At 36.8% G+C, this 24,012-nt stretch overlaps 2 protein-coding genes across 2 annotated transcripts; one reads left to right on the top strand and one right to left on the bottom strand.

Moving 5' to 3' along the window:
• The first annotated feature begins 4,752 nt into the window (after nucleotides 1–4,752).
• On the top strand, nucleotides 4,753–6,750 carry LOC121782431 (BURP domain protein RD22-like). The gene is made up of 3 exons (XM_042180279.1): nucleotides 4,753–4,879; nucleotides 4,987–5,098; nucleotides 5,707–6,750. The coding sequence occupies exons 1-3, from the start codon at nucleotides 4,841–4,843 to the stop codon at nucleotides 6,579–6,581; spliced, it is 1,026 nt and encodes a 341-aa protein (XP_042036213.1). The 5' UTR covers nucleotides 4,753–4,840; the 3' UTR covers nucleotides 6,582–6,750.
• Nucleotides 6,405–18,828, bottom strand: LOC121782430 (helicase and polymerase-containing protein TEBICHI). The gene is made up of 28 exons (XM_042180278.1): nucleotides 18,708–18,828; nucleotides 18,094–18,485; nucleotides 17,708–17,936; nucleotides 16,801–17,640; nucleotides 16,302–16,366; nucleotides 16,101–16,206; nucleotides 15,814–16,014; nucleotides 15,507–15,707; nucleotides 14,596–14,757; nucleotides 14,282–14,521; nucleotides 13,980–14,192; nucleotides 13,538–13,888; nucleotides 13,175–13,327; nucleotides 12,221–12,442; nucleotides 11,856–12,074; nucleotides 11,669–11,783; nucleotides 10,400–11,544; nucleotides 9,879–10,076; nucleotides 9,461–9,717; nucleotides 9,145–9,334; nucleotides 8,941–9,042; nucleotides 8,480–8,832; nucleotides 8,154–8,262; nucleotides 7,841–7,981; nucleotides 7,571–7,667; nucleotides 7,272–7,411; nucleotides 6,788–6,878; nucleotides 6,405–6,546 (listed from the first exon to the last, which is right to left on the bottom strand). Exons 1-26 carry the CDS (start codon nucleotides 18,741–18,743, stop codon nucleotides 7,341–7,343), a joined length of 6,408 nt encoding a protein of 2,135 aa, XP_042036212.1. The 5' UTR covers nucleotides 18,744–18,828; the 3' UTR covers nucleotides 6,405–6,546; nucleotides 6,788–6,878; nucleotides 7,272–7,340.
• Between the last annotated feature and the right edge of the window lie 5,184 nt (nucleotides 18,829–24,012).

Here is a 24,012-nt window from a genome sequence, read left to right as displayed (position 1 = left end):
TAATCTGCCGGAAACCGCGGCTGGTCGGCAAAGTAGTCGGCAACGAGCCTTTCGTGGGCTCCCTCCCGGTCATGATGGACGTAGCGGCGAGTTGATCTAGTTCGTTGAGGAGGAGGAGCGGGGGTATTCGCCGCGACATAAGCTTCGTAAGCGGCACGATGTTGTACGTAGTATTCTTGTTCTTCGCGCTCCGCTTCCGCCATAAGATGGGTGGAATCCATTTGAGGTTTTGAGTGAGAGATGAAGGTGTAGATAGTATGTATGAGAATTATGAATGTGAGATGATTTGATGTGATAAATGGATGATGGATGTGTGTATTTATAGATGATTTTGGGGGATAAATTAAAAAAATCAAAAAATTTCAGAAAAATGGGCAAAAAACGGCCATATTTTTGGGATTTGGAAAATTTTTTTTTTTTTTTTTTTTTATCAATTTTTAAAATTTAATACCGATTTTTTTAATAAAAAAATTAAAAAAAATTCAAAGGCAACGACTATGCCGTTGCCCAATCGCTGCCGCCACGTCACCTGCTCGCTGGCACGGACGTGCTCGATGCATCGAGCAGCGCCGTGCCAGCGGCGCGAGCGCAGCAGCGGACGACCTCCTCCGTGCCACTGGCATGGACGTTCCGTCCACCGTTGCAGATGCTCTTAGGGCCAATAAGATTATTCATTATTGTAATATAAGGGTCGGCCGTCAAACTTTTATTTTGCCACGAACATATTTTATAAGTACACAAATTTAGAGATGCAATTAATTACTTTTATTTGAATATTTGAAATTATTTTTAAAGGATTATTTTTTCTGAAAATGTTTTTTATATGTAGAAAACATGGGTAATTGACTTTATGGAAATATTCTTTCAACTTTTGTTATTTGCATAACCATGTGTTTTAGTATACTAGTAAGACGGAAAAAATCAACGCGAGCATAAAGTTTGCTCTTTTCCTTAATTCTAAACAAAGTTAATGTTGCTAGTCACTTCTCTTAGATGAATGATAAGACGTCAATAGGGCTTCACTTTCTATGATATAAAGCACTTTACACAGCTTTCTGATTGTAATTTCCTTTGCATTATTTTCGTTAAAGAAAATAAAGTAACTAAATTTATAACTAGCTTATGGGTTATGGCTATATTCCCACTCACATTTATATCATTCATTCATAGAAATATTTCCTAGTATGGAAGAACAGCATAGTTATTCTCTCCTATTTTATATCTAATGATAGGATAAACATGTTTAATCATCCATATTTTCCATTTTCAATAACCTATATTTAATTATAATCCAATGATGATGAATCAAATGATAATAAACTAATTAATCATCTCAGCAGTGCTGTATTATTAGTAGAAAAAAATATAAACTAGTTAGACTGAAATATAGGTCAAGTTTCAACCAAAGCAATATCAATAAAATAATATCCCTTTGAGATAGAAAAATGCTAACTTAACTAATTAATAGTAACTCACAAAGGGCAGCTGAAAAAAGTTCGTTATATTAAAAATACTTATGAATAAGTTACAGGCTCAAGTTATATATTACTCCTTTCGGTCACCAAAACTTGACACATTTTGTCTATTTGATTATCGGTATATTAAGGACACATTTACTTTTTTCATGATTTATATTATGTGGACATATACTTTACTAACTCGATCACTATATAAAATTATACCATTTCATTAACATTTAGCTATTTCCTTTATAAAATTAAACAAATTTTATAATGCATACCGACTTTAAATGGTGGACGGAAAGAATATTAAACGAAGGTTTATTTATTACTCCATATTTATATAAGTAAAAAAAAAGAAGAGAAAAGAGATATTTAGTGAAGGAGTGTGATCAGTTGCTAACTTGCTAACTCATTTCACTACTAGAAAATTGGCTTGTAATGGCACTTAAAATTGTCACTAGAAAATTACTGTGCTGACACTTCATCTATAATGGCACTTGATGAAGTGCAGCACCGGGTACCTGTAGTAAGAGCTAGTGTATAGATAGTACATCTATGATGACACTTTTTATGTTGAAGTGCAGTAACAATATATTATAAAGTGCAGTGAAAAGCTAGTGTGTAGATAGTACATCTATGCTGGCACTTTTTATAAAGTGTGATAAAAAAAGTGTAGTGAGAAGCAATTTTTCTAGTAGTGTTTATGCAATGTATTAAAAATATCAACATCATGATAGTGAAATATCAATATAAACTTGAGTTGATATTTTAATAAATTATGTTGACATTGGTATTTAAATGTAAACACAATTTTATTAAAATGTCAACACAAATATGTATTGACATTTTAATGTGATCATATTGATATTTTTAATATACTATGTTGATGAATTAGCAAGTTAACAATTTAAGAAAAGTTAACATCTCACCGTTTAGCAAGAAAAGTAAATTTTTATCTCACCTGAGAGATTACATTTCATATGCGAAAGCGCTAGTGCGACCGCCTTTTACTATTTAAATACGTATTTATTTAAGTGTTTTTCCAATAAAAAAGTGGGCCGGCCCATTTTTTCAATATTCGAGTACAAAAAGAAATTAAGCTTGTCATTTGTAGCTTATAAGATTATTAATTATCCTTGAATCAAGATAAGAATAAGAGGAAGTCCCCTAAACCCTAAACCCTAAGTCCTCTCGCAGAGAGACTCGATGGATAAGTCGTATTAGAAATGAGTCACCCCTCCTTTAAAATGGCTCATAAGAGGGAGAGTTATCTATATTTATATAGGATGAGACAAGATTTAACAACTCAGGTCTACGTCTTTGATGCATTGTTTCTTGCTCAGCTAAAGAGGGGCACAGGCTACCACGAATCCCAACGATAAAGATCCATATATGGTCGTCAGAATCTCATTCTCAGGAGGAAGTGGGGCTTCTCCAACTTCAAACCTGAGTCCATTTGCATCACATTTATTATGTGCTAATGTCACTGTAAATCATCGAGTTAGTTTGAATCAGATATATAACGATCTTGATTTTAGGCATCACCAATTCTATTAGAATGAGATTTTTGGGAAGTAATTCAAAAATAAATTGAATTAGTTCAAAACAGATAATATCACAGTAAAATAGAATTTTGAGTGTACATCGACGAACAATCCCACAAACAGAATATAAATATACACTTGTCTTTATATAAATATACACTTGTCTTTAACGAATTGCAGTCTAAATATTTTTAAATGTATATTAGCCCGTGCCCGTGCCCTTGCCCGTGCCCATAAAACATGGATGATGATCAGTTTAAGTGTATGTAGGAGTTTTGACTTTGAGCCCATCATTAAATAGTTGTTTTCACAACGAAACGATTTTGGGCATGTATATCATGAGCTGAAATATATCGGATTTAATGAAAACCCATTCAAGTCTTGAATGGGTTGTAATTATCTTAAATATACTAAGATAATTCTTTCTCAAAAATAGAAGAGTAGTTTGTCTCCAAATTTTATAAACTTCATGTATTTATATATACTTAAACTGAAAGAACGTGCTAGTATTCAATTATGCATTAACATTGTAATTCAATGCTAACATGAAAAAATCTTCTAGAACAATTCCTATAAACTTAAAAAATTGTTGGATGCTTATAGTATATTACTAGTATAGATATGAGGCCCTCATAAGTTTAATAGTTGGGATTTAATATACTCCCTCCATCCTTTAAAAATATAAACTTTTAAAAACATACTACTAATAAATATTGGTAGTTGATAGTTTAGGGTTACGCATCGCCCACCAATTTAATCCACAATAACGACTTCATTGTAAATATTGCTAAAAATCCTTTTATGCCTTTTTTTAAAGATTTATATATGCACATATGATTATTCAAAATTTCAAGTACATTATCCATTTTCTATTCTACTTTGGTATTTGGTGGTTCGGCCTTTTGCTTTGTAAGCGGCTGATTTTTTTAGCATTTGTTAAGATGGACCTTGTGTCAACATTGCAAGCATACCGTGGTTGCGAGAATTCAACATGGCGAGCACCAGATTCTCGTTAACACAACCGTGCATTTTGCTAGTACAAGTTTCGTATTTTCTATTGGCCGAACACCAATGGTGCTCGCAAAATTCAGAGAGCGCCAAGTTTGAAGGACGTCGTTGCTCACGAAATGTTATCCTCACTAAATCTCTTCTTTTTTGTAGTGAAATTATGGGATATATTAAGCTAGTATTATTATTGATTAACCCATAACTCGCCTCCAAAAACCCTAATAAATATTGGTAGTTGATAGTTTAGGGTTGCACCCTAGCCCACCCATTTAATCCACAATAACGACTTGTAAATTCATTGCAAAATAGTAGTAGTTCACATAAAAAAACATTATTAGATTGCAATAGTCCGCCCCTCATATTAAAAGCCAAGTGCTCCATTTTCCTTGGACATTTAAATTTACCCCCCACCACCCATACCCCCTACACAATTTTTGCACGTATTTTACCATTAATTACACTACAGAATAATCACTCGAAGGGACTGTATGTGCATAAATGTACACAACATTTATTATCGATATTTAAATACAATTAAATTGACATTAATTTTTTTCGATTTAGAGAGGCGAATGCAGTTGGAGTAAATATCTAGTCATGTTTTTAGGTGGTGATGACTTGGTGATTTTTCTTTTTTGTTTTTTCTCTTCATTCATACTAATTAATATACGTACATAACTACGTAGTGTGTGTGTGTGTGTGTGTGTGTGTGTGTGTTGATGAGTTATAAATAATTGTGTCTCAACTCATTTTATTCCACGTTGTAGAAGAAGAAGAAGAAGCCTCTTTCATTATTTTGAGTAGCAAACTTCCAAAAATTTAATTATGGAGTTCAAGATTCTGCCCTTTATTGCATTTCTTTCTGTGAGTTTTAATAACTCTGGATCTTTTATAAATTATTTATCATGTTGAAATTTAAAGATTTGTTTTTTCATTTTATATTTTCTAAATAAGTTGATTTTTGTTTGCAGGTGGCAATAGTTGTAAGTCATGCAGCTTTGCCGCAGGAGGAGTATTGGAATTCGGTGTTGCCAAACACTCCTATCCCCAAAGCGATAAAAGAACTCTTGCAGCCAACATCGGGTAATGCTACAGACTTTATGTGAGAATCATTCGTGATCGTCGTTCTAGTTTAGGCTAGTTATTTATTTATCTTATAATTTAGTTAGATCCTAATACCATCAAATTTGTTATTAACGTTTTAAATTTTATAAATTAGCTCATTATGTTATTTTATTCGTTTATATGAATAGAGAAAATGAATTATTAATGCTTTGATTTTTAAGTAATTTGTAGAATTACTGTCGATAACATTTGAGAAAATATATGCTACCGTGGCCTAAATGAGAAAGATGTTTCGCAGATGATACTTATACATGAAAAATGTAGCATAAAATATTAAAATTGAAATTGCAGCGATAGCATAAATAATTTTCTGATTAATTATCTTTTTTTTATAAGTTTAGTTATGGACCTTATGGTTGTTTTGTATGTTAAGTCATAAGTGTTGGTAACAAAAAAAATTAAACCGATGAACTTGAAATTGATCTTAGTATTCTTGATCATTTTTCATTAATCTCAAATAGTTTTGATCTGGATTTCCATTTCATGAAAATTCAGTTCTATGTAGCAAAATTTTCTATAGCTCATTATACTCTGTGTAACACTACTATAATATCTCCTCCGCCCAGAATGGCTGGACGACAAGAGCACATCTGTCGGAGTAGGCAGCGGCGGGGTGAACGTCAACAACGGAAACAGCGGCACCCACGTCAACGTCGGCGGCCCACCTGGCGGCGTCACTGTCGGAACACACAACAGAAATGGCAAACCAGTCTACGTTCGGGTAGCCCCGACTGGAAACCCGTTCGATTACCTCTACGCTGCCACCGAAACGCAGCTGCACGACGACCCGAACGTGGCCCTCTTCTTCCTAGAGAAAGACTTGTATGCAGGCAACAAGATGACCCTCCACTTCTCCAAACCCACGGGAGAGGAGGAAGCATTCTTGCCGCGCCACCTTGCCGACTCCATGCCCTTCTCCTCGAACAAGCTGCCAGAGATCTACAGTGAGTTCTCCGTGAAGCCCGGGTCAAGCGAGGCTGAGGCCATCAAGAAAACCATTCAAGAATGCGAGGACACCGAGCGGCAAGGAGAGGAGAGGTTCTGTGCAACTTCCTTGGAGTCCATGGTCGATTTCAGCACGTCCATGCTGGGGAAGGACGCGACCGCAGTCTCCACCGAAACCGACAGCACGGAGCGGAAAGTGTACCGTATCGAGGCCGTGACGAAGTTGTCGAGCGACAAGCCGGTCGTGGCGTGCCACAAGCAGGAGTATGCGTACCCCGTGTTCTACTGCCACAAGACTGACACGACAGTGGCTTACCGCGTTTCATTGGTGGGGGCCGGCGGGTCCAAGGCGGACGCGGTGGCCGTGTGCCACAGGGACACGTCGGAGTGGAACCCGAAGCACTTGGCCTTCCAGGTGCTCAAGGTGAAGCCCGGGTCTGTCCCGGTCTGCCATTACCTCCCTGAGAATCACATTGTGTGGGTTTCAAAGAATTAGAGAGATAAGCATAAGCCTATATGTATGTTATTTTGTTTGTGTGGATGTATTTTAGAATTCGAATATCTACGTATGTGTATGATATGTGGATATATGTGTGAGTTATCAGGCTGAGTCTTTCTTTTATGTTAATGAATTGATGAAAACCAGAATAATGTGTTCTGCAAGAGAATGTAAGGCGAAATCTACAAGAAATAACTTCTAACCTTGATTTGTCTTCTGGTTTCCATCCCCTCGTGCCAAGCGTATGCATCGGAAGAATGGTATGTACAAGCAACATGAAAAGAAAAAAGACAACTGCAAGAAACCAATCCAAGAAATGGCAAGTTAGGGGATGGATGGATTCATACATGGTGGAGACATTCTATGCAAAATCACTATCTCCCTAGATGCATTCGTGTGAAATTCACTAGCCTTCATGTATCCTAAACCTCCACATGAGGTAGCCTAAAGCCGTGAGATGCTGCTTATATCCAGTACTAATCAAGGTGTGTCTTGAATAACTCCCTAGTTCGACTTCTTGACCCCTAAGGGCGGCTCAAAGTGCGTTAGAGTGAAGGTTTTCAAACTATAACTTTATGAATTCGTAGTTACTAAAGGAATTTACACTTCTCTTTATTACCTTAAAATGCATCATTTTACTCTTAAGCAAAATTTATGATAAGAAAAAAGAACTTGTAGATATATCACCTTAGACTTAAAGAAGGGAAACAGACTGTTTCCTCATACAAATGTCATTGAAGTATAGCTCATCAAAAGCTAACAATTAGGATCAAAAGGTTCCAAAGACCCCCATGTTTTCCCAACTTTGATCTTGACAGGCAACGGAACTGCAAGAGACGTAAGAGAAGAATCGTTATTGAGAGCAATATTACCCCAGTCAACCTGTATGCTTGCACATAACAATAATATAGCAAAGCCGAGGCATTTTTGGCATTTCAAGAATTAGACAAATATAACAAACATGATGAACTTTTTAAAAACCGTACCAAGAAGTGACATGGCCCTTTCCATGCATGATTGGAGCAACAACCCAGCCTCCTTTACAACTGAATGGTCAGCTTCCAGCACAAGTTCATCGTGTACCTGACAGGTCGATGACAGAAATGTCCATCAAACTCACTAGCTTCAGAGACGAATATTGAAAACGTAAAAGGTACTTAAAATTTACCACTGACAGTAAGAGTGATAATGTTATTATTGAAATAGAAAAGCAAAGATAAATGCTTAGGGCCACGTGGTATGTTTTGACCAATTACCTGTAGAAGGATCCGACAGCGACCTTTAAGCAATTGAATTTTTTCAGCATCTATAAAACTTGGGCATAATGCTTCAGAATCCTCGCCAATCACATCGTGCAAGCATATCATTGCAATTTTTATTATGTCGGCAGCAGATCCCTTCAAACATAGCATGGAAAAAGTTAACATGTGAAATTAACAAATACCATCGCCCCCAACACCCAAGGCCACCTCTTAAAAAGGAAACTAAAATCATAAGCCAAAGAGAAATACAAATTGAAGATATAATATGATAATTACTATGCTGTGACACCAGCAAAAGAAAAATCACCTGACATATAGAATTCACAGCTTGTCTCTGAGCTTTGGATTTCTCTTTGCTGTTACCGAATTTGATATTTGATAAGAAACGTTTTCGTCCCTTAAGTGTCTTTACATAACTGCAGCAACAGAGATCATGTCATTGGTAGGGGTAAACATATAACGAGAGAAGATGTAGGACTACCACCAAGTGGCAAGAGAAACTGAAAGGCGTGAAGCTGCTGCAGCCAACTTGATTGATTTTAAAGAAGTTTTGATTACCAAACTTGCATCACATTTCATTTAACAGTATCAAAGCTAAGAGACACCTTTTCATCGATATTATATTTGCCTCACCCTTTCTTATGGCAAGCCGTAACTGCTTCCTGGAGCCAGGACGCAACTCCAGGGAAAGATTTCTTGAAGTTTTGAATTGTTTCTGTGGCTTCATCTGGACTACAGTCCAACTGTTCTGCCAGTGTGTTTGGCCCCATGCCATAAAGAATTCCGTAAACCAGTCTCTTTGTTCGCTCTCGATCTTGTGAGCTCACACTAGACTCGTGTTTCTCACTCCATTTTGCGGCAATCATGGTAAAGACATCAGCCTGGGGACTAGTTAGCAGCTCAATCAATGAACGGTCTTTTGAGAAATGGGCCATAAGTCTCAGCTCTATCTGACAATAATCAGCAGTTAAAAGCACCCAGTCGTCCTGCAATGAAGATAAAAAATCAGAAGATGCAAATGAATCTACAGCGGGACAGCTCCTGACTCGTGAAAGGATAAACGAAAAAGAGTTTGAGAATCTATCTAACTTCACCTGAGTAGGCACAAAGAAATCACGTGCATTGATTTTATAGTGGCTGACACATGATTTCCCATCACCTTCATTCATTTCGAACTCAACCATATGCTCAACAGACTGCGCTCAGTTCACATCAAAATCGCAGAACAGTATATTATGACTTGTGTAATAAGAACAAAAATTTTTAAAAATGAAAAGGAAATGCCACAACAAACAAACCTGGAGGTTAGGCTCCTCTATTGACAGTCGGCCAGTTGCTGTTGATGTCTGGAGCCAATGACCATGCAGAGTGTACTTCTGGGCCCTCATAGAGAGCCTAGCAAGTGAACAAATTGATCCCAAAGTAGAATTAAAGAGCTTAGTTAATGTTCGATGCTCCTTAATAACCGGGACTATAAGATGCTTGTCCCTGAAATTAAGCTAGATTTTGTTAGTCCCCACAAATTATGGAGAAGCTGGACCTGTGACAGAAAATTGTGATGTACGCAATTGTGGCCAACATTGCATCAGTAGGGCTCAGCTAACCGTTTAGTACCTGAGCATTTCCAGACAATGTTTGTCAGTTCTGTGGTGGTTCTTCCCTTCGTAACCTTCAGGCATGGGCAGCTTCAAATGTTCATAGAGAATATTTGCTATATCTGCAGGCATTAACAATGAGAATGTCTTGCCAGCTAATCTGTAAGCTTCCTTCTCGAGCAACTTGAGTTTTTTCCCAAGGACATGCCTCGCTCTAAGGCATCCTTCCATGTCGACACCAATTCCAGATATCTCCATATCAGCAAGAATATTTACCTACAAGTGAATCACTTAACAAGAATTAACAGAAACCTAAAGCTGAAAAAGAAAAGAAGAAATTACAAGTGAAATCAAGTTGCCTTTTTTTAACAGTCGATAGAAACTCTGTACAGAAGATGGTTAACTTTTTCCTTTGATGGGAATATAGGATTCCTTACCAATCGAACTTCCATGGTAAGAAGTGGTTCAATTAGTTCTTCAGAGTGTAGTAATTTCCATAGAACGAAAGATAATGCTCGAGTTTGTGCAACTCTGCGGCAGCATCCATTATGTGCAGCTCTCCGTGTCTGATCCTTCCATCTACCACTACGGTTAGTGGATGCAGCAGCATCACTAGATAACCTCCTTTTGGCTTCCTGTCATGACTATAATTTGAGAGACTGTTTCTGACAACTAAGACTTTTTAAAAGATGAATAAATGAATGTGTAACCTTGGCTAAACAATATAAAAATCACTTGAACTATTATAATGAAATGAAATTTTGTTTATACATTGACATTTACATAGGTATTCGTCCATATTTGTGTTATTAAAACCTAACCAATATCAAAATCAGACAGATGTTGCATCACATTCACAAGACATCTACTACACAGTATTTGAGAACAAAAACGATACTATATTCCTGAGAAACAACACATCCAATTCACAAACTGAAGCGAAAGAGAGAGAAATTACCTTTTCCAAATTAGGACAAGAACTTTTCTCCTCATCAGGCGATAGAATCCATGCGACAACACTCAGATCAATTGCATTCCTCAAATTAATAGGAGAAAACATAAAGTAGGAATTGTCTATAAGCTCCAAACCCAAACTTTTGATCCCCCCATGTGGGGTGCTAAACTTTTGGACAGAAGCAGCGGGACGTTTTAGCACCTGAATTTGAACTTTTAAGTTCCAAGTGAACTTCCTGATATCCGTTTTCCCCATTATAGCCCCAAACCTAGTCCACCTCTTCTTGGCCATCTCCACCTGCAGATTTGGTGGCAGAACATTCTTGCTACCCATAGAATGATCATCTTGTTTGCTGCTATAGCGGGATAAGTCCTTTGGAATACTTAAGTAATACACTGGAGAATTCTCCCAGCAGATGGCTATGCCGTGTATCTCAAAGGGAGTGGTAGAGTTCAGTTCAGATTTTTTAGTAAAATGTATATCAAAAAAGAATTCAGTCGCAGCATCCAATAGATCCAAGAAAGAATCAAGTCCGCCAGGAATACTAGTTACACTGACAGGACCCTTTTCTGGCTTGTTTACTCTGCTTCCCATACATAAATTTTCATTTTCAGGCTGTTGTTCTCGACCATGATCAACATGCTCATTTAACTGATGTTTAACACCACCAATATCTATCGTTGGATCAGGAGCCAACCCTTTTGGATTACTAGTGCAATTATTAGTAATATGTAACTCGTCATTAACAGGGTTAGTATTTTGTGCAATCAAAATGCGTTTTTCCAAATGCATTTCATCGTGTGCATTTCCTGTTGAATGTGCCTCAGCCAAACCAGCTGGTTGAGGGCCTATAGGTTGGTCTCTCTCATCACATCTGCCTACAGATAATGGTGAGTCTAACCTGTTCTTAGAATTCTGAAGGAAAGCATAGCTACTTGTAGACTCCTCCCCTGACGATGATGAAGGCTCTTTTCGAGAAGCATCTAGTGGCCGAGAAAGCTGGCCAACATCAAGTCCAAGAGACTTGAAGGCGGAGAATGCAGCAACCCGTGCCTCTTCAGCCTTTTCAAATACTATTTTCCGAGCACCATTTTTTATCTTCTTGGCAACTCCCCCTTGTATTTTCTTTTGTGCGGCGCCCTCCGTATCTACCATGAATAATTGATCCTAATTAGCTAATGACTAGTCGGCCATATCAATCATATAACCTAAGTTAAAATATCAAAGTATTCATGAATCCACCATAGGCCAAAACGAATATATATATCTTACCCTGACCACTCCATGTAGATTCAAAAATTGCTTTGACAATTTCATGAATTGAAGCTTCAGCAATAGCTTGGGGTGTTCGTAAACCAGCCCTATAAAGTGCTCTAGCTCGGGAACCCTAAATGTCCAAGAATCAGTTCAGAGTAATATCTAAATTCATAGTAATTTCAATAAGCAGCAATTTGCACACCTTAATAAAAGGAATGGCTGTAAGTTCCACAATCTCTGCTCTAACCCCAAATGAAACACGATGTTGGAATTTGGAGACTAAACTTTCAAGGTCATGCCAACCAAGCCTTTCACAGAACACTGAAACCATTGATGCAAACCTTCCAGCATTTTCTTGTAATGCCTGAACCATGCCTCTAGCAACTTTAAAACCTTCACAAACTTCACCAACAGGTACTTCCTACAGTCCACAAAGCTCTATCATTACACATGGACACAACTCGATATCATAACAGAAATTAACTTCCTGGTTCAAATTACACATTATTATACAACGGCCGTACACTCAAAACATGATTCATTGTCAATGGGACGAAACAAGTTTACCTGCACAAGCTTTGACAAGATAAGAGCAACATAGAACCGTCTACACATTCTAAGCATTTGTTCATCTGATAGCATGCCTTTGGTCATTGTCCCAAGTTTGTCATCATATTTTCCCTGCAAGCTTTTTCCTCTATCCCTGGATCTCTGCAGCAGTCGAGAAGGCGCACCATGAGCCATACGCATCAGGAAAGGTTCTTGTACTCCAACTCGGTTGCCAACAGACTGTATTAAAAATATACAACATTGCAGTCAATTATATTCAGGGATTTAGGTTGGCACAAGCAAATAATTGAAAGCCAGATCAAAACTCAATGTTCAAATGCATACAAGTCCTGGCCAGTTAATTTACAACAAAATATAGTGCAGGCAGTTGGTAGTGGGCTCAGTCCATAGGCTGGGGAATCCCCAGGCAGAATATTCCCATGCAAGAGATTCAATTCTTAATATTTAACAGCTGTAGAAGAAACACGAGGCTATAAGCTTGCAGCCATGTCCATAATCTTGGAAAACATCAGCCAATAGAGATGAAATTAAAGCAGTTTGACAGTAACTTTAGAAAACCATGTGGCAGGCTCTCATAACTTCTACTAGGAAAACGTTCGATGAGACTAAACCTCCTTTTAGTGATACCTGGCTTCCAACTAAAGTAAATATGAATCATTGAATAAATTGAAGTTGCATCTGGTCTACGTAACGCAGTAATAAATATGAATGCAATATTGGTGAAGATACGAGAACTAATAAACATAAGAAAATTTAAATAAAAAAATAGTAAAAATGCACATATGATTAGCAAGTTCCCAATGGAAAGAACAGGTAAATGAAAAACAGTGTATGTGAAACAGAGCTAAGATATGCTGTGTAGCTTTGCGCAACAGTACAGCCACTGCAAAACTACAATCACAATTTCTTCGATAGTATATTATAACAGAAGAGGAGAAATAGTGGAAGTACCTGGTCTAAAGAAGATAACTGCATGTATCTCTCATAGTATAGTTCCCAATCTGGTTCCACATCAACATTAATGGGAGTTACCAAGTACACCAAATGCAAGTCTGAAGCTAGGACAAAACCTTCTCTTGCTCTCATGAGATCGTCCAGCACAATCTACACAGTGTCCAAAGTTAATTGATTGCCCAAATCATCTGCTCTATAAGTTATGTTCAACATGATATATGTTGATAGTAAAATACAGTATTAGAAAAACTCAAGAGAAAAAAGTATGCCAAATGCGCTGATCAAAGTTAGCAATCAACAAGTTATAGATAAAAATATTAATCTGCACTTTGTAAATGAGGGACAGGTAAAGATATTTACAAGTGATTCTTCTGGACAAAGAGAACTTCCAAAAGATGCAAGGCCAAGGGGTGTACTGGTGTATAACTTAGTCTCATCATTCCATTCAAGAAACTTTCTATGGCATAACCATCGAAGAGAATCCTGTGCTGATTTCACCACATCTTCAAAGGGTTTTGTTGAATTGAGGAGAGTACATCTTACATAACGATGAATATCACTAGCAGTTTGAACAATTCCTCCAGCAACAACCTCAAGTATTGCATGGGTCATACCATTCCTATCCTCTGACAAACAAGAATGAAGTGGAGGACAAGTATCATTAAGGAGTGTCAATATTCTCTTGGATTCCTCCGCCTTGCAAATTAGTACCTGTTGAATCATTTAAATATTGTAATTAAAAGAGAAGATATCTCTTACAAATAAACGGGAAAATAAAAGAGAACGAGAAAAATAAGCTTACGCTCTCTCCCTTTGTGTCTATTCCAGTGCGACCTGCTCGTCCAGACATCTGCTTGTACCTTGTCCCATCAATAAAATCACGACCAATGCGTGGTTGTCTGAAGATGACTCTCCGAGCAGGCAGATTAACTCCTGCTGCTAGAGTTGAAGTAGCAGTCAAGACACGTACAAGTCCTTTGCGGTAACACATTTCAACAGTCTCTCTTTCCTCAACCTTTTCCAGAAAGGATGAACCTCATAAGCTTTGGATATAATGAATATTCATAACATCAAACAATATAATAGGATTTGTGGCTCACAGACCGTAAGCCCAGCATGATGGTAGGCAACTCCAAAAGGAAGAGTTTCGTTAAGTACAGGATCCAACCCAGCAGGAGATCTTCGCAACGAATCAATAGCAAAAGCAACGTCAAAAGGCTCGCCTTGCTCACCACGAGGGTTTACACAAAATCCCTTGAGATACTTTGCAATATGCTTTGCAGTTGATTCACAACCTTTCCGACTGGAACAAAATATCAGCACCGAGTGACCCTCTTGGACAACCTATAATCACCATCTCAAAACTAGTCACCTTGAAGAAAGAAAAGACTTGCAGAGAAACAGAGATAAATTCAAACCTCATTGCAAAGTTCAACTATTTGATCCGGATCTTTACCACCCAGTTCAGCCACCTTCGGAATGGTCCTAACAATTTCCATTTTTTTGTTGTATATTGTGCTACCAATTTTGATGTATTCCTCCAATGGAACAGGCCGAAATTCTGTCTCATATAGTGCTGCCTAAAATAAATAAAATACATATGAATTTCATCCATTCGACATTTAGGACCTTAAAAACTGAGTAGCTGTAAAACATTTATATGGATTTTGCTGAAAAAGTGCAAGAAAGACTAAAATTACAATTCCCGAAATGTAAATACTTTAATGTTATGTCAGTAAGTCATGTCAAGGTTCATATTACCAAAGAGATGTCACATGTGTGCATGCTTCAAACAAAATAACAAATAGAAGGAAACTAAACTAAAATGAACATACTCTCACTGTCTGACCATGGTTTTGGGGCAAAATCACAGTTTTGGTCCCACTGGATGGAAAGGAAGTCTTAAACCTACCTAGCCTTGACTGCCACAAATTTTTCACTGTTCAAAACGTTCATAAAGTGTTCAACTTTTTTTTAAATAGGACTAGATTCAAAATCTAGTAACTTAAAAATCAAACAATGTTGCACCGCTGGCCCTTCTATCCCATGGAACTAGAAATAAAAACTCCCTAAGTTACTATAACCCAGTGTCTATCCATTGCAGGAAAGGAAACGACTATGAATATTGAATATTCCTGATTAACACAATCTAATTTTATATAATAATATATATCTCAGGCAATGCAGTAAAGCAAAGGATTAAATAGAATTGCAGATCCTGACAACATTATCATACAATTGCTTTAGGCTGCCGAGCTAATTAGTTAGAAAGATTGACAATTAAATGGACAAGTTATATAGGACTGAACATGGTTCATAAAATACTTACTTGAAGCCACTCAGCAACTGCAGCCACATTTGGCAGTGTTGCACTCATTCCAATTATTTGGAGGCCACGAGTAGCATCGGACTTCCCACTGCTCGACCCAGAATTTTCACCACCAGAAGACTCTACATTGCCTTCGCCAGCTGCATAGCGAAGCTTAGTCAACAATAGCTCTAATAGATAACCCCTGCTTTGATCACCAACCTGCCATTATCCATTATAACCACCCAGATATAAGAATGAATATTAGGTTAATATATATGCTAAGCTGCAGATGACACCCCAATAAAACCAAATGCAATATGAATACCATGTGCAGTTCATCAATCACAATGGTGCCAAGCTCAGACAAGCGACCCTCTTCAAGTAACCTATTAATCAAAGAGTTTGCTTTCTCGATAGTGCAGACAGCGACAGATGTATCCTTTGGAAGAGAACCACCACCCTGATTTCCATAAAAACTACGAACATGCTTACCGACTGGTTCTAGAAGAACTTCAAGATGTTCAGCCTACATATTTCCAAAAACAGATTGGATTATCAAACACCAGGGGATGAGTACCAAAACAGTTCCCTAAAAGCACAAAACCCCAGCACCTTTTCTGCACAGATAGACACATATGGAAGCACAAGAAGTGCAATTTTTCCAGTTTCCAGAACCCTCCGTAGCATTAGTATCTCCGCAACAAAACTTTTACCAGCACTATAACAACCAAATAGAATATTATAATGGTGATTAGAGCACACATAGATATGCGATACGGTAGGATCCTGATGAAAAGGACCAATTCAGATTACCTTGTGGATGCACAGTAAACAAGATTTCGATTATGCAATACACCTTCCACTTGAAGGCAATCAACCTGAAATATAACTTAGTTCAATCATTAAAATAAGAAAAACTTTGAAGAATACTTGTATGAAAGCTTAAGTTGCTAATGTTGATCCTCGGGATATAATATAGCAAAGCAGTGAGCTTGTTTGATTGTCTAATATGAAGAGCCTATCAGCCTAACCCTCTTTACACAGCATATTTCAAAAATATCATTACAACGAGTGAAACTAGTCAGCCTTCTGAAATAGTAAAAAATTGGCAATAATGTTTTGATGAAACACGGCAATAATGCATGAACCGATTAGATGTTGATCATAGCTGCTAAAATGTCTTATTTGGTACTGAAAGTGGAGCCTGTGATGCTATTTGCTTCTATAATAACATTCCCCAGTTTCAATGGTAGGACCTAAGGACCAATTCAAAAGGTTCACGGCCTAAATAGCTCAAGGATAATAGAGTTACCTGCCATGGGTATAACTTTGATATGCCTCTTTTGTTGTATATTTGGCATATTTCAAGAGGAAGCCAACTACTGATATCCAAAGACTGATTTATTGAAGAGCTTGCCGGGGTGCAATTGCTTTTGAGTTCATTAGCAACAACCCTTTTATAATCACTATTTGGTGTATTGTATGCAACAGCATGGCTAATCTCCTTTAAATCTTCAACACTCCTTTCGGAATTGATGCATTTGATAGATTTTCTTTGTACACCAGGGACAATTTCACCTATATTATCTTTGGAGCTACTGCACATGAGGTTATAGGAATGGGGATTGTGTTGATTGACAGAGACATGTGTCTCTTTGGTTATTGAAATGTCGGGTTTGGTTTTATTGGTATCAGCTAGTATCTCCTTCTCAATATTTTTAGCCTCCAAACTGAAATCAAAGTGCTTCACGGGAAGTGGCGAAGCCTCCTTATCCAAATGCATCCCCACAGCAGTACAAGCACGAAAATCAGAAACGGAATGTGCGAATCCATCTTTATTACTGTTTAACTGATGAACAAAACCTCTATCTTTCACATTGTTTGAGTTACGAGCACCGGAATCCACTTTTAAAGCCTCATTGTTTTCAGCAACATGTGAAGAAAGACCAGCATTAGGATAGGCAATCCCATCAGCAACTAGAATTGCTTCATTCCAAAATGCATCTCCGGGAGAGAACGATGAGCTTCCTCGTGTTGACCGAGGAGTTTCTCCAGCTCCAAGTTTAGACGGGAAAGAAGCAGGTGTTTCACATTCAGCTGTATAAAGAGCAGTTGTATTATTGCATTTCCTCAAACTGGCTTGTGCAATATCCTGTCGACATTTAAGAAGTTATTGAAGATCTCTGTTAGAAATAATGCAATTTATAAAAGGCAAATACCTTATCTGAACGATTAAAACCAATATACACAGGTTCCTCGGCACTTTTTAACTGGCCGCCCTTGGGAGAGAAAAATGATTCATTTTGAGTTTTGGATGGATTATCATCATTCTTGCAATGCCCCCTACCAGAGGTTTCCTCCTCTAGCTGAAGGGCAGATGCACTACAGTGTCTTTTATCCGCAGTCTCTTTTGTATCTGAAGGAAAATTTACACTACTCCGCACATCACTGCACATTATAAGTTCTCAATTCTCAGATATAGAGCACAGAGTAAGTGCAGCTCATGCATTAGGGCAACGACAATAAGCTAGACACAGACACACACAATTGGTATGAAGTAAATCCAACGATATCCCCAAATGAGTAAAACGAGGATAGCTGCTACCTGAAATACAAAGACAAGAATTCGGTTGCAGGGGATTTCTTTCCAACACCTTCTACAGCATCATAACCTGTACCAGATAATGATGCATTTTTTATTCTCTGAGCAACTCCGAATGCCTCGGACATTTGTGGCTGCGTGTGGAGGGCACCCCCAATTTCATCGCTAGATAACAAGAGCGCCGTCTCCAATGTCAAATTCCGCTTAGCTGGAATCCGCATCGCCTTCTCAACTGGAACATAGTCCGCACATTTAGCAGGCGAGGTCTCCAAATAGCCTGCCAAAGACCCTTTGGCACTAGGTGAACATTCACTTTGGATTTTCGCTTCTTTTTCTGGTCTCTCTGATTTTGACAGTGGTGGCACAAATTTCCTCTTCTTTTTCGATGAAAAGAACTGCGGATTTCACCAGAATCCCACCAAAAAAATGAGAAGAAAGGGTGACTGAAAACCTAATTTACACTACATTTCGCCAATTCCATTATTAGAAAAGGAAGAAATAAAATTGAAAATCAAAATTAGCCGCAAAACCCATACAGAAAATCAAAAATCTTGATTCAATTCGTTCGAATTGAAAACATGGAAATGAGAATGCGTGAAAGGGGATAGAGCTGAAACCTGGTCGATCCGGGCACGGGTAGAATCGGATGCCATGGCACTCTTTCGTGCCTTTGAGGAATTTGGGTCTGTATTAATGAATTTAAATTTTTAAATCTGTATCTGTGTAACAGTAACAAAGTTATATATATGGAGGGAGAGATGGGAAGGATGGAGGGAGGTCGGATCGATGTTGAATTCAAAAAAACTTTGTATTTCCAAAGAAGCCCTTTCTAGTTTCTCTTATCTCAGTTTCACCCCAATAATTTATCCACATCAACACACCACGTCACTTCTAGAGTCCATAGGTTAGCCCGGCGCATTACTTGCCGAACTCAGCTCTTGTTTTCTAGAGAATCCGCAACGGTTGGTGGTTGCGCACGCTTTTCGACGTGACAGGATGGTGGGAACGTGTTGCGGGTGGTGGGGTTGGACTGGCGTCAAGCGGGAAGCAAGGGAGCGGGCTTTTACGCCAAGGGCACCCCCCGATGTGATCCGTGTGTGTTGCCCACTCACAATTGTGTAAATGGGCGTGTTCGGTCCAAATTTTTACTTTTTTACAATAATTCAACTTTGATTTTCAACATTAAAGATACATATACTACTATACTATATTTGTTATAAATCTGTTACTTAGCGAATTTTTCTCCATTTTTGTTCTTTTTATATTTTTTTAATCCTACAATACCATCTATTTTCATCTATAAATACTATTTCACCTAGCTCCATTTTTCACACCTTTATCTATTCTTCAATTTCGCCAAAATTTGGTCACAATAACATGTGATTACACATAGAGCGGAAGTACCATATAATTAGATAAATAGCAAGACATGTATATATTGAGGTTATCAATATTGCATCAGACGACAACCTAGAACATCCACAATATTTAATCGTCACGTGAAAGCAATGGGTGTTAGATCTTATCAATAAGTTGTTTATAAAGCTATATAGGTTAGAGATATTTGGACAGTTTTTGTATATTCGAAGTATGTTTTGGGTGAAAAAAACAAGTGAGAGATTGTAAGGTATATATTAATCCCTTATAGTCCCAACAAATATAACCCACTTCTCTTTTTTATTTGTCTCAACCAATATGACACATTATTAAAATTAAAACTCATTTCACTATATTCTCTACACTATTCTCTTTTTACTTAACACACAAAATAACACTACATAAATCTTGTGCCTTTCAATGAGTAAGTCATCTTCCTTATGACAAAGATAATGTCGTTTATGTTGTTTTAAGTAAGAGTAATTGGTTAGAAGATTTAACGTTGAATTCAACTATTAGACTGACGGGAGTAGCAGACTCTCATCTATAAAAAAAAAGAGTAGTTGTAAAAGGTATTTCGTAACCCGTATGAACGAGGTAATTTACATTATTCATATAAAATGTTTCTCCAATGTTTTAAATTAGTACAAAAAGTTTTAAGTTAGCATATATCATACAAAAAGTTTGATTGATGTTTCAAATTAGTACATTCCGTTAAAAATCACTAACACCATTATCTTATCTTATTTTTTATCCCATTCACTTCAAAATTATGCCATCTAAAAACATGATTAGAACATATACGTATCTTGATGAGGAGTTTGCATAATGAAATTGCCAAATTGGAGTGGAAGAAGGCCATTTCGGTGTTGCAAGTCATCTGAAAACTAGCTAACTATGTAGTTGCACCAACACATTTATTATTTATTTTTTTTGGAGGCTAAAACCAATGAAGAATAGGATAAAGGAAATGAAAAAAATTATATGGTCAACAAGAAGGAGATGAATAATTTATTGAAATATATATGGCTTTTATACCTTATCAAAGATAAGATGGAATTGTTTTTGCGTGTAGTTAGGGAGGATGAAAAATTGATAGAAAATTATTTATATAGATTAGCTGCAAATATTAGCTGAAATTATATGTGTATCTACTGTATGATATATCATACAGATGCTTATATGGCAATACATGGGTATTATTTGAAGAAGTAATATCATGTTAATAAGATGAAAAATAAGAAATAATTTTGGAGAGAATGGGACAGAAATAAGATAAAAGTAATGGTGTTATTGATTTGTAACAAAATGTACTAATTTGAAATACTAATCAAACTTTTTGTATGATATATGCTAACTTAAAAGTTTTTGTACTAATTTGAAATAATGGTAAAATATTTTGTATGTATGATGTATATATCCTTTTGCTAATCAATTGTCCATTAATTTGTTTCTATATTATTTAAATTCATATGAGTTAACACAATTATTTTTAAAAATAATCCAATAGATCCTCGGTAGCATGAATCTTCAAAATTCCCCCGCATGGTGTACACATGACACTTATAATTGATCAAAAACACCATGATCGAAATCTGACTAATAATACCAAATAATATGATTTTTATCGCTTGATTGATGAACAACGAGAATCTACAAAGAACAGGGGTAGAAGATTTGGTATGAGGATAAATGGCGCAACAGACGGGATGAAGGAACTGTATGCTAAGTCATGAGATGAAATGAATGATGCCACACACGAATGTGAAAGTCAATTAAACAAAATAAACTAGATATAAAATAAACTAAAATGAAACATTAATTGGTATATTTAAGGAAATAATATAAAAGTCGATTAATATTAGTCAATAACTTTTCATCTAGTGATTCCAATTAGCCTGGAAAGCAAATAAATATCAAAATAAATTAAGGAATTTAGGAAACCCTGATTCGTAGAAGGAAACAAAATCAAGGTCAATTAATTTCAATCATGTATGCATCATGTTGGCAGAGTATCGATCATAGAGTTCACCGCAGTCTCTTTATTGGCGGATAAGATCTATACACATTCGCAAGTGTTCGTGAAAACAATCATGTGTCTAACTAATTTGAAGATGACATTGTTCGCTAAAAAGCAGGAGGTGGCGCAGAAAGACGATGAGCATGTGTTTGGAGTTGTTCAATCACATTAAGCGATAGCGAAAGGGCCAACTCGTTCGTGTTTTCGATCGATAATCACCAGCATCATGTATGCATGTATTATAATTCATAACACGATAGTTGAAGGCGAGAGATTCATTGTCTCTTAGTGGGACAGGATGACCAAGGAGCTTCTACTCATATTGTCGTCGTAAACGATCTCCTAGCTCTAGGTGTGCTCCAATTTTTTGAGAGTTTGCAACTTGGCGTGCTTCTATGCGCTAAGAACAAATTCATACCACCCAACGACTTTATCGAAGATTTTTAGTCACGCACCGACGTATTCCGACACTGGAGTACTACTTTTTAAAATTTTGTAGGACTTGTATATTGTCTTTGATTTATTAGGGTAAACCCAACCGAACACTTATACACTAAGGCCCATTTCATAATCCACCCAAATATTGACAATACCAAAATTAATTCTAGGGCTCCCAATCTTATAACCAACCAAAAAAAGGATTTGTTTCTTCTTTACCAAACGCACTTCCCACACTCTCTGCACCACATCTTCGCCTACCCAATACTCTTCCCCTAAGCCGCCATCATGCCCTCATCAACTCAACTTATTAGGTATTGGTTCTTATGGAATGTGTGCGGATGCAATGATTTGATTTTGATCATGTGTATGTTATTTTCATTTTATTTGGTTTCTAATCGTGTATCTGATTACTACTACCCAAGATATCAGAAAAATTGGGTTGAAAAAAATCTGCACCTACGGATATGTCAAAGCAGCATATGATTAATAACGTATGCCCTATATTATTACAATGATTAAGAAATATTAAATTACAAGACATCGTCTTTCAGTAGATAGCAATAAAGATGTATCTATACTTTAGATCCTTTCAATGCTATACCACACTAGTGTCACTAGTCATTGTCAAGGTAAAGATGGCTTTCGAATGGACACTGCAACATTTCGCGATAGGTAACAAAAGCCTATCTAGGTTGTGAATAAGTTTTACTTCTACAAGGTTCCGACTGAGTCACCCACTGTAATGACCTGTTCCACGACCCAACATTCAATGTAGAAGACTTAGACTGATTTTACTTTCCGGCGTTTTAATTGAATATAATTAAAACGATCAATGCCCATTAAAGTAAAATACACACACAACATGAAGAAAACACTTATTATTCCCATAAAAGAAGAGTTTACAATATACAAGCAATTTATCAAACTTATAATAAACTCAAAAAAAGCTCTTTAGTATACATGTTCCAACAGTTAATCGGGTGAGAGCTACTCGGGTTGTAATTTTATTGGGATAGCAATTTTCAGCCATAACCCTGTAAATTTGGCAGGCCATTCGAGTCAGGCCACGGGTTGCGGGCTGCACTGACATCCCAAGGCATGAGAAATGAAGATAAAATATGATATATTTATATAGTGGAAAATAGAAATTAAAAAAAAATTACAAAGCTATAGTCCAGGTGCTTGCAATGGCGGACCATACCATTGGGCGAGGCTTAGGACGACCATCAACAATGACAGACTATAGCCAGGACTATGTATAGTCCGGGCAATAGTTGGCCCCATTGCATGCCTGCATAGTCCGGCTATAGTTTACCCCACTAGATACTAATCAATAATTTTTTAATATAATCAACAATATTTAAATATATTTTATCAAAATAAAGAATTAAGTGAAAGTAATTTACATATGAATAAATTAGATCATATAATTTTAAAACTTATTTGAGAAGTCGATAGAAAATTTGGATCACCCATTAATCACATCTTCTTAGTTGAGTACTCATTCTTAAGAATCCATACGAACTTTATAAGTTTAGATTCATTTTAAATATTCATAATTTTCATCAAAGTTCATAATTTATTCTATAGATTTAATAGTATTATTTAATTTATTTGAGACTAATTAAAACAAATTAAAGGCCCAAATAATATACTCCTACACAATCTAATACTACCTACAAACCCTACGTGATACAAAAATCTCTCTCTCCCTTGGCGCCTCACCCTCTCTCTCAATCGGCGGGATTCGCCTTTCCTAGCCACCACGTGTTGGAATCGTGCTTAGTCAAATAATTTTTAACTAATAATAAATGTTACAAGACATTTAATTTTGTGAAATTAAATGCAATAGCGTCGATCTACGTTCCGAGTAGATGACCGTAGTAAATTCATTTTCTCAAATCCGATTCCCGGTGAGTGAGAAATAATATATTAAAGTTGGTCACAATAAAGCTAGAAATAAGCTATGTGAAAAGACTAAGGGATTAATTAACTAGATGTTAATTATCCCACATCGGGGATGATAAACTTCTTTGATGAGGTATTTAATCAGATGAATTATCATGTGTAATAATTATCGTGGA

The sequence above is a fragment of the Salvia splendens genome, chromosome 20 (genome assembly GCF_004379255.2).
Source record: "Salvia splendens isolate huo1 chromosome 20, SspV2, whole genome shotgun sequence".
Classification (NCBI taxonomy): Eukaryota; Viridiplantae; Streptophyta; class Magnoliopsida; order Lamiales; family Lamiaceae; genus Salvia; species Salvia splendens.
Note: the sequence above shows the minus strand (reverse complement) of the source record. Positions and strands in the feature narration are given on the sequence as shown.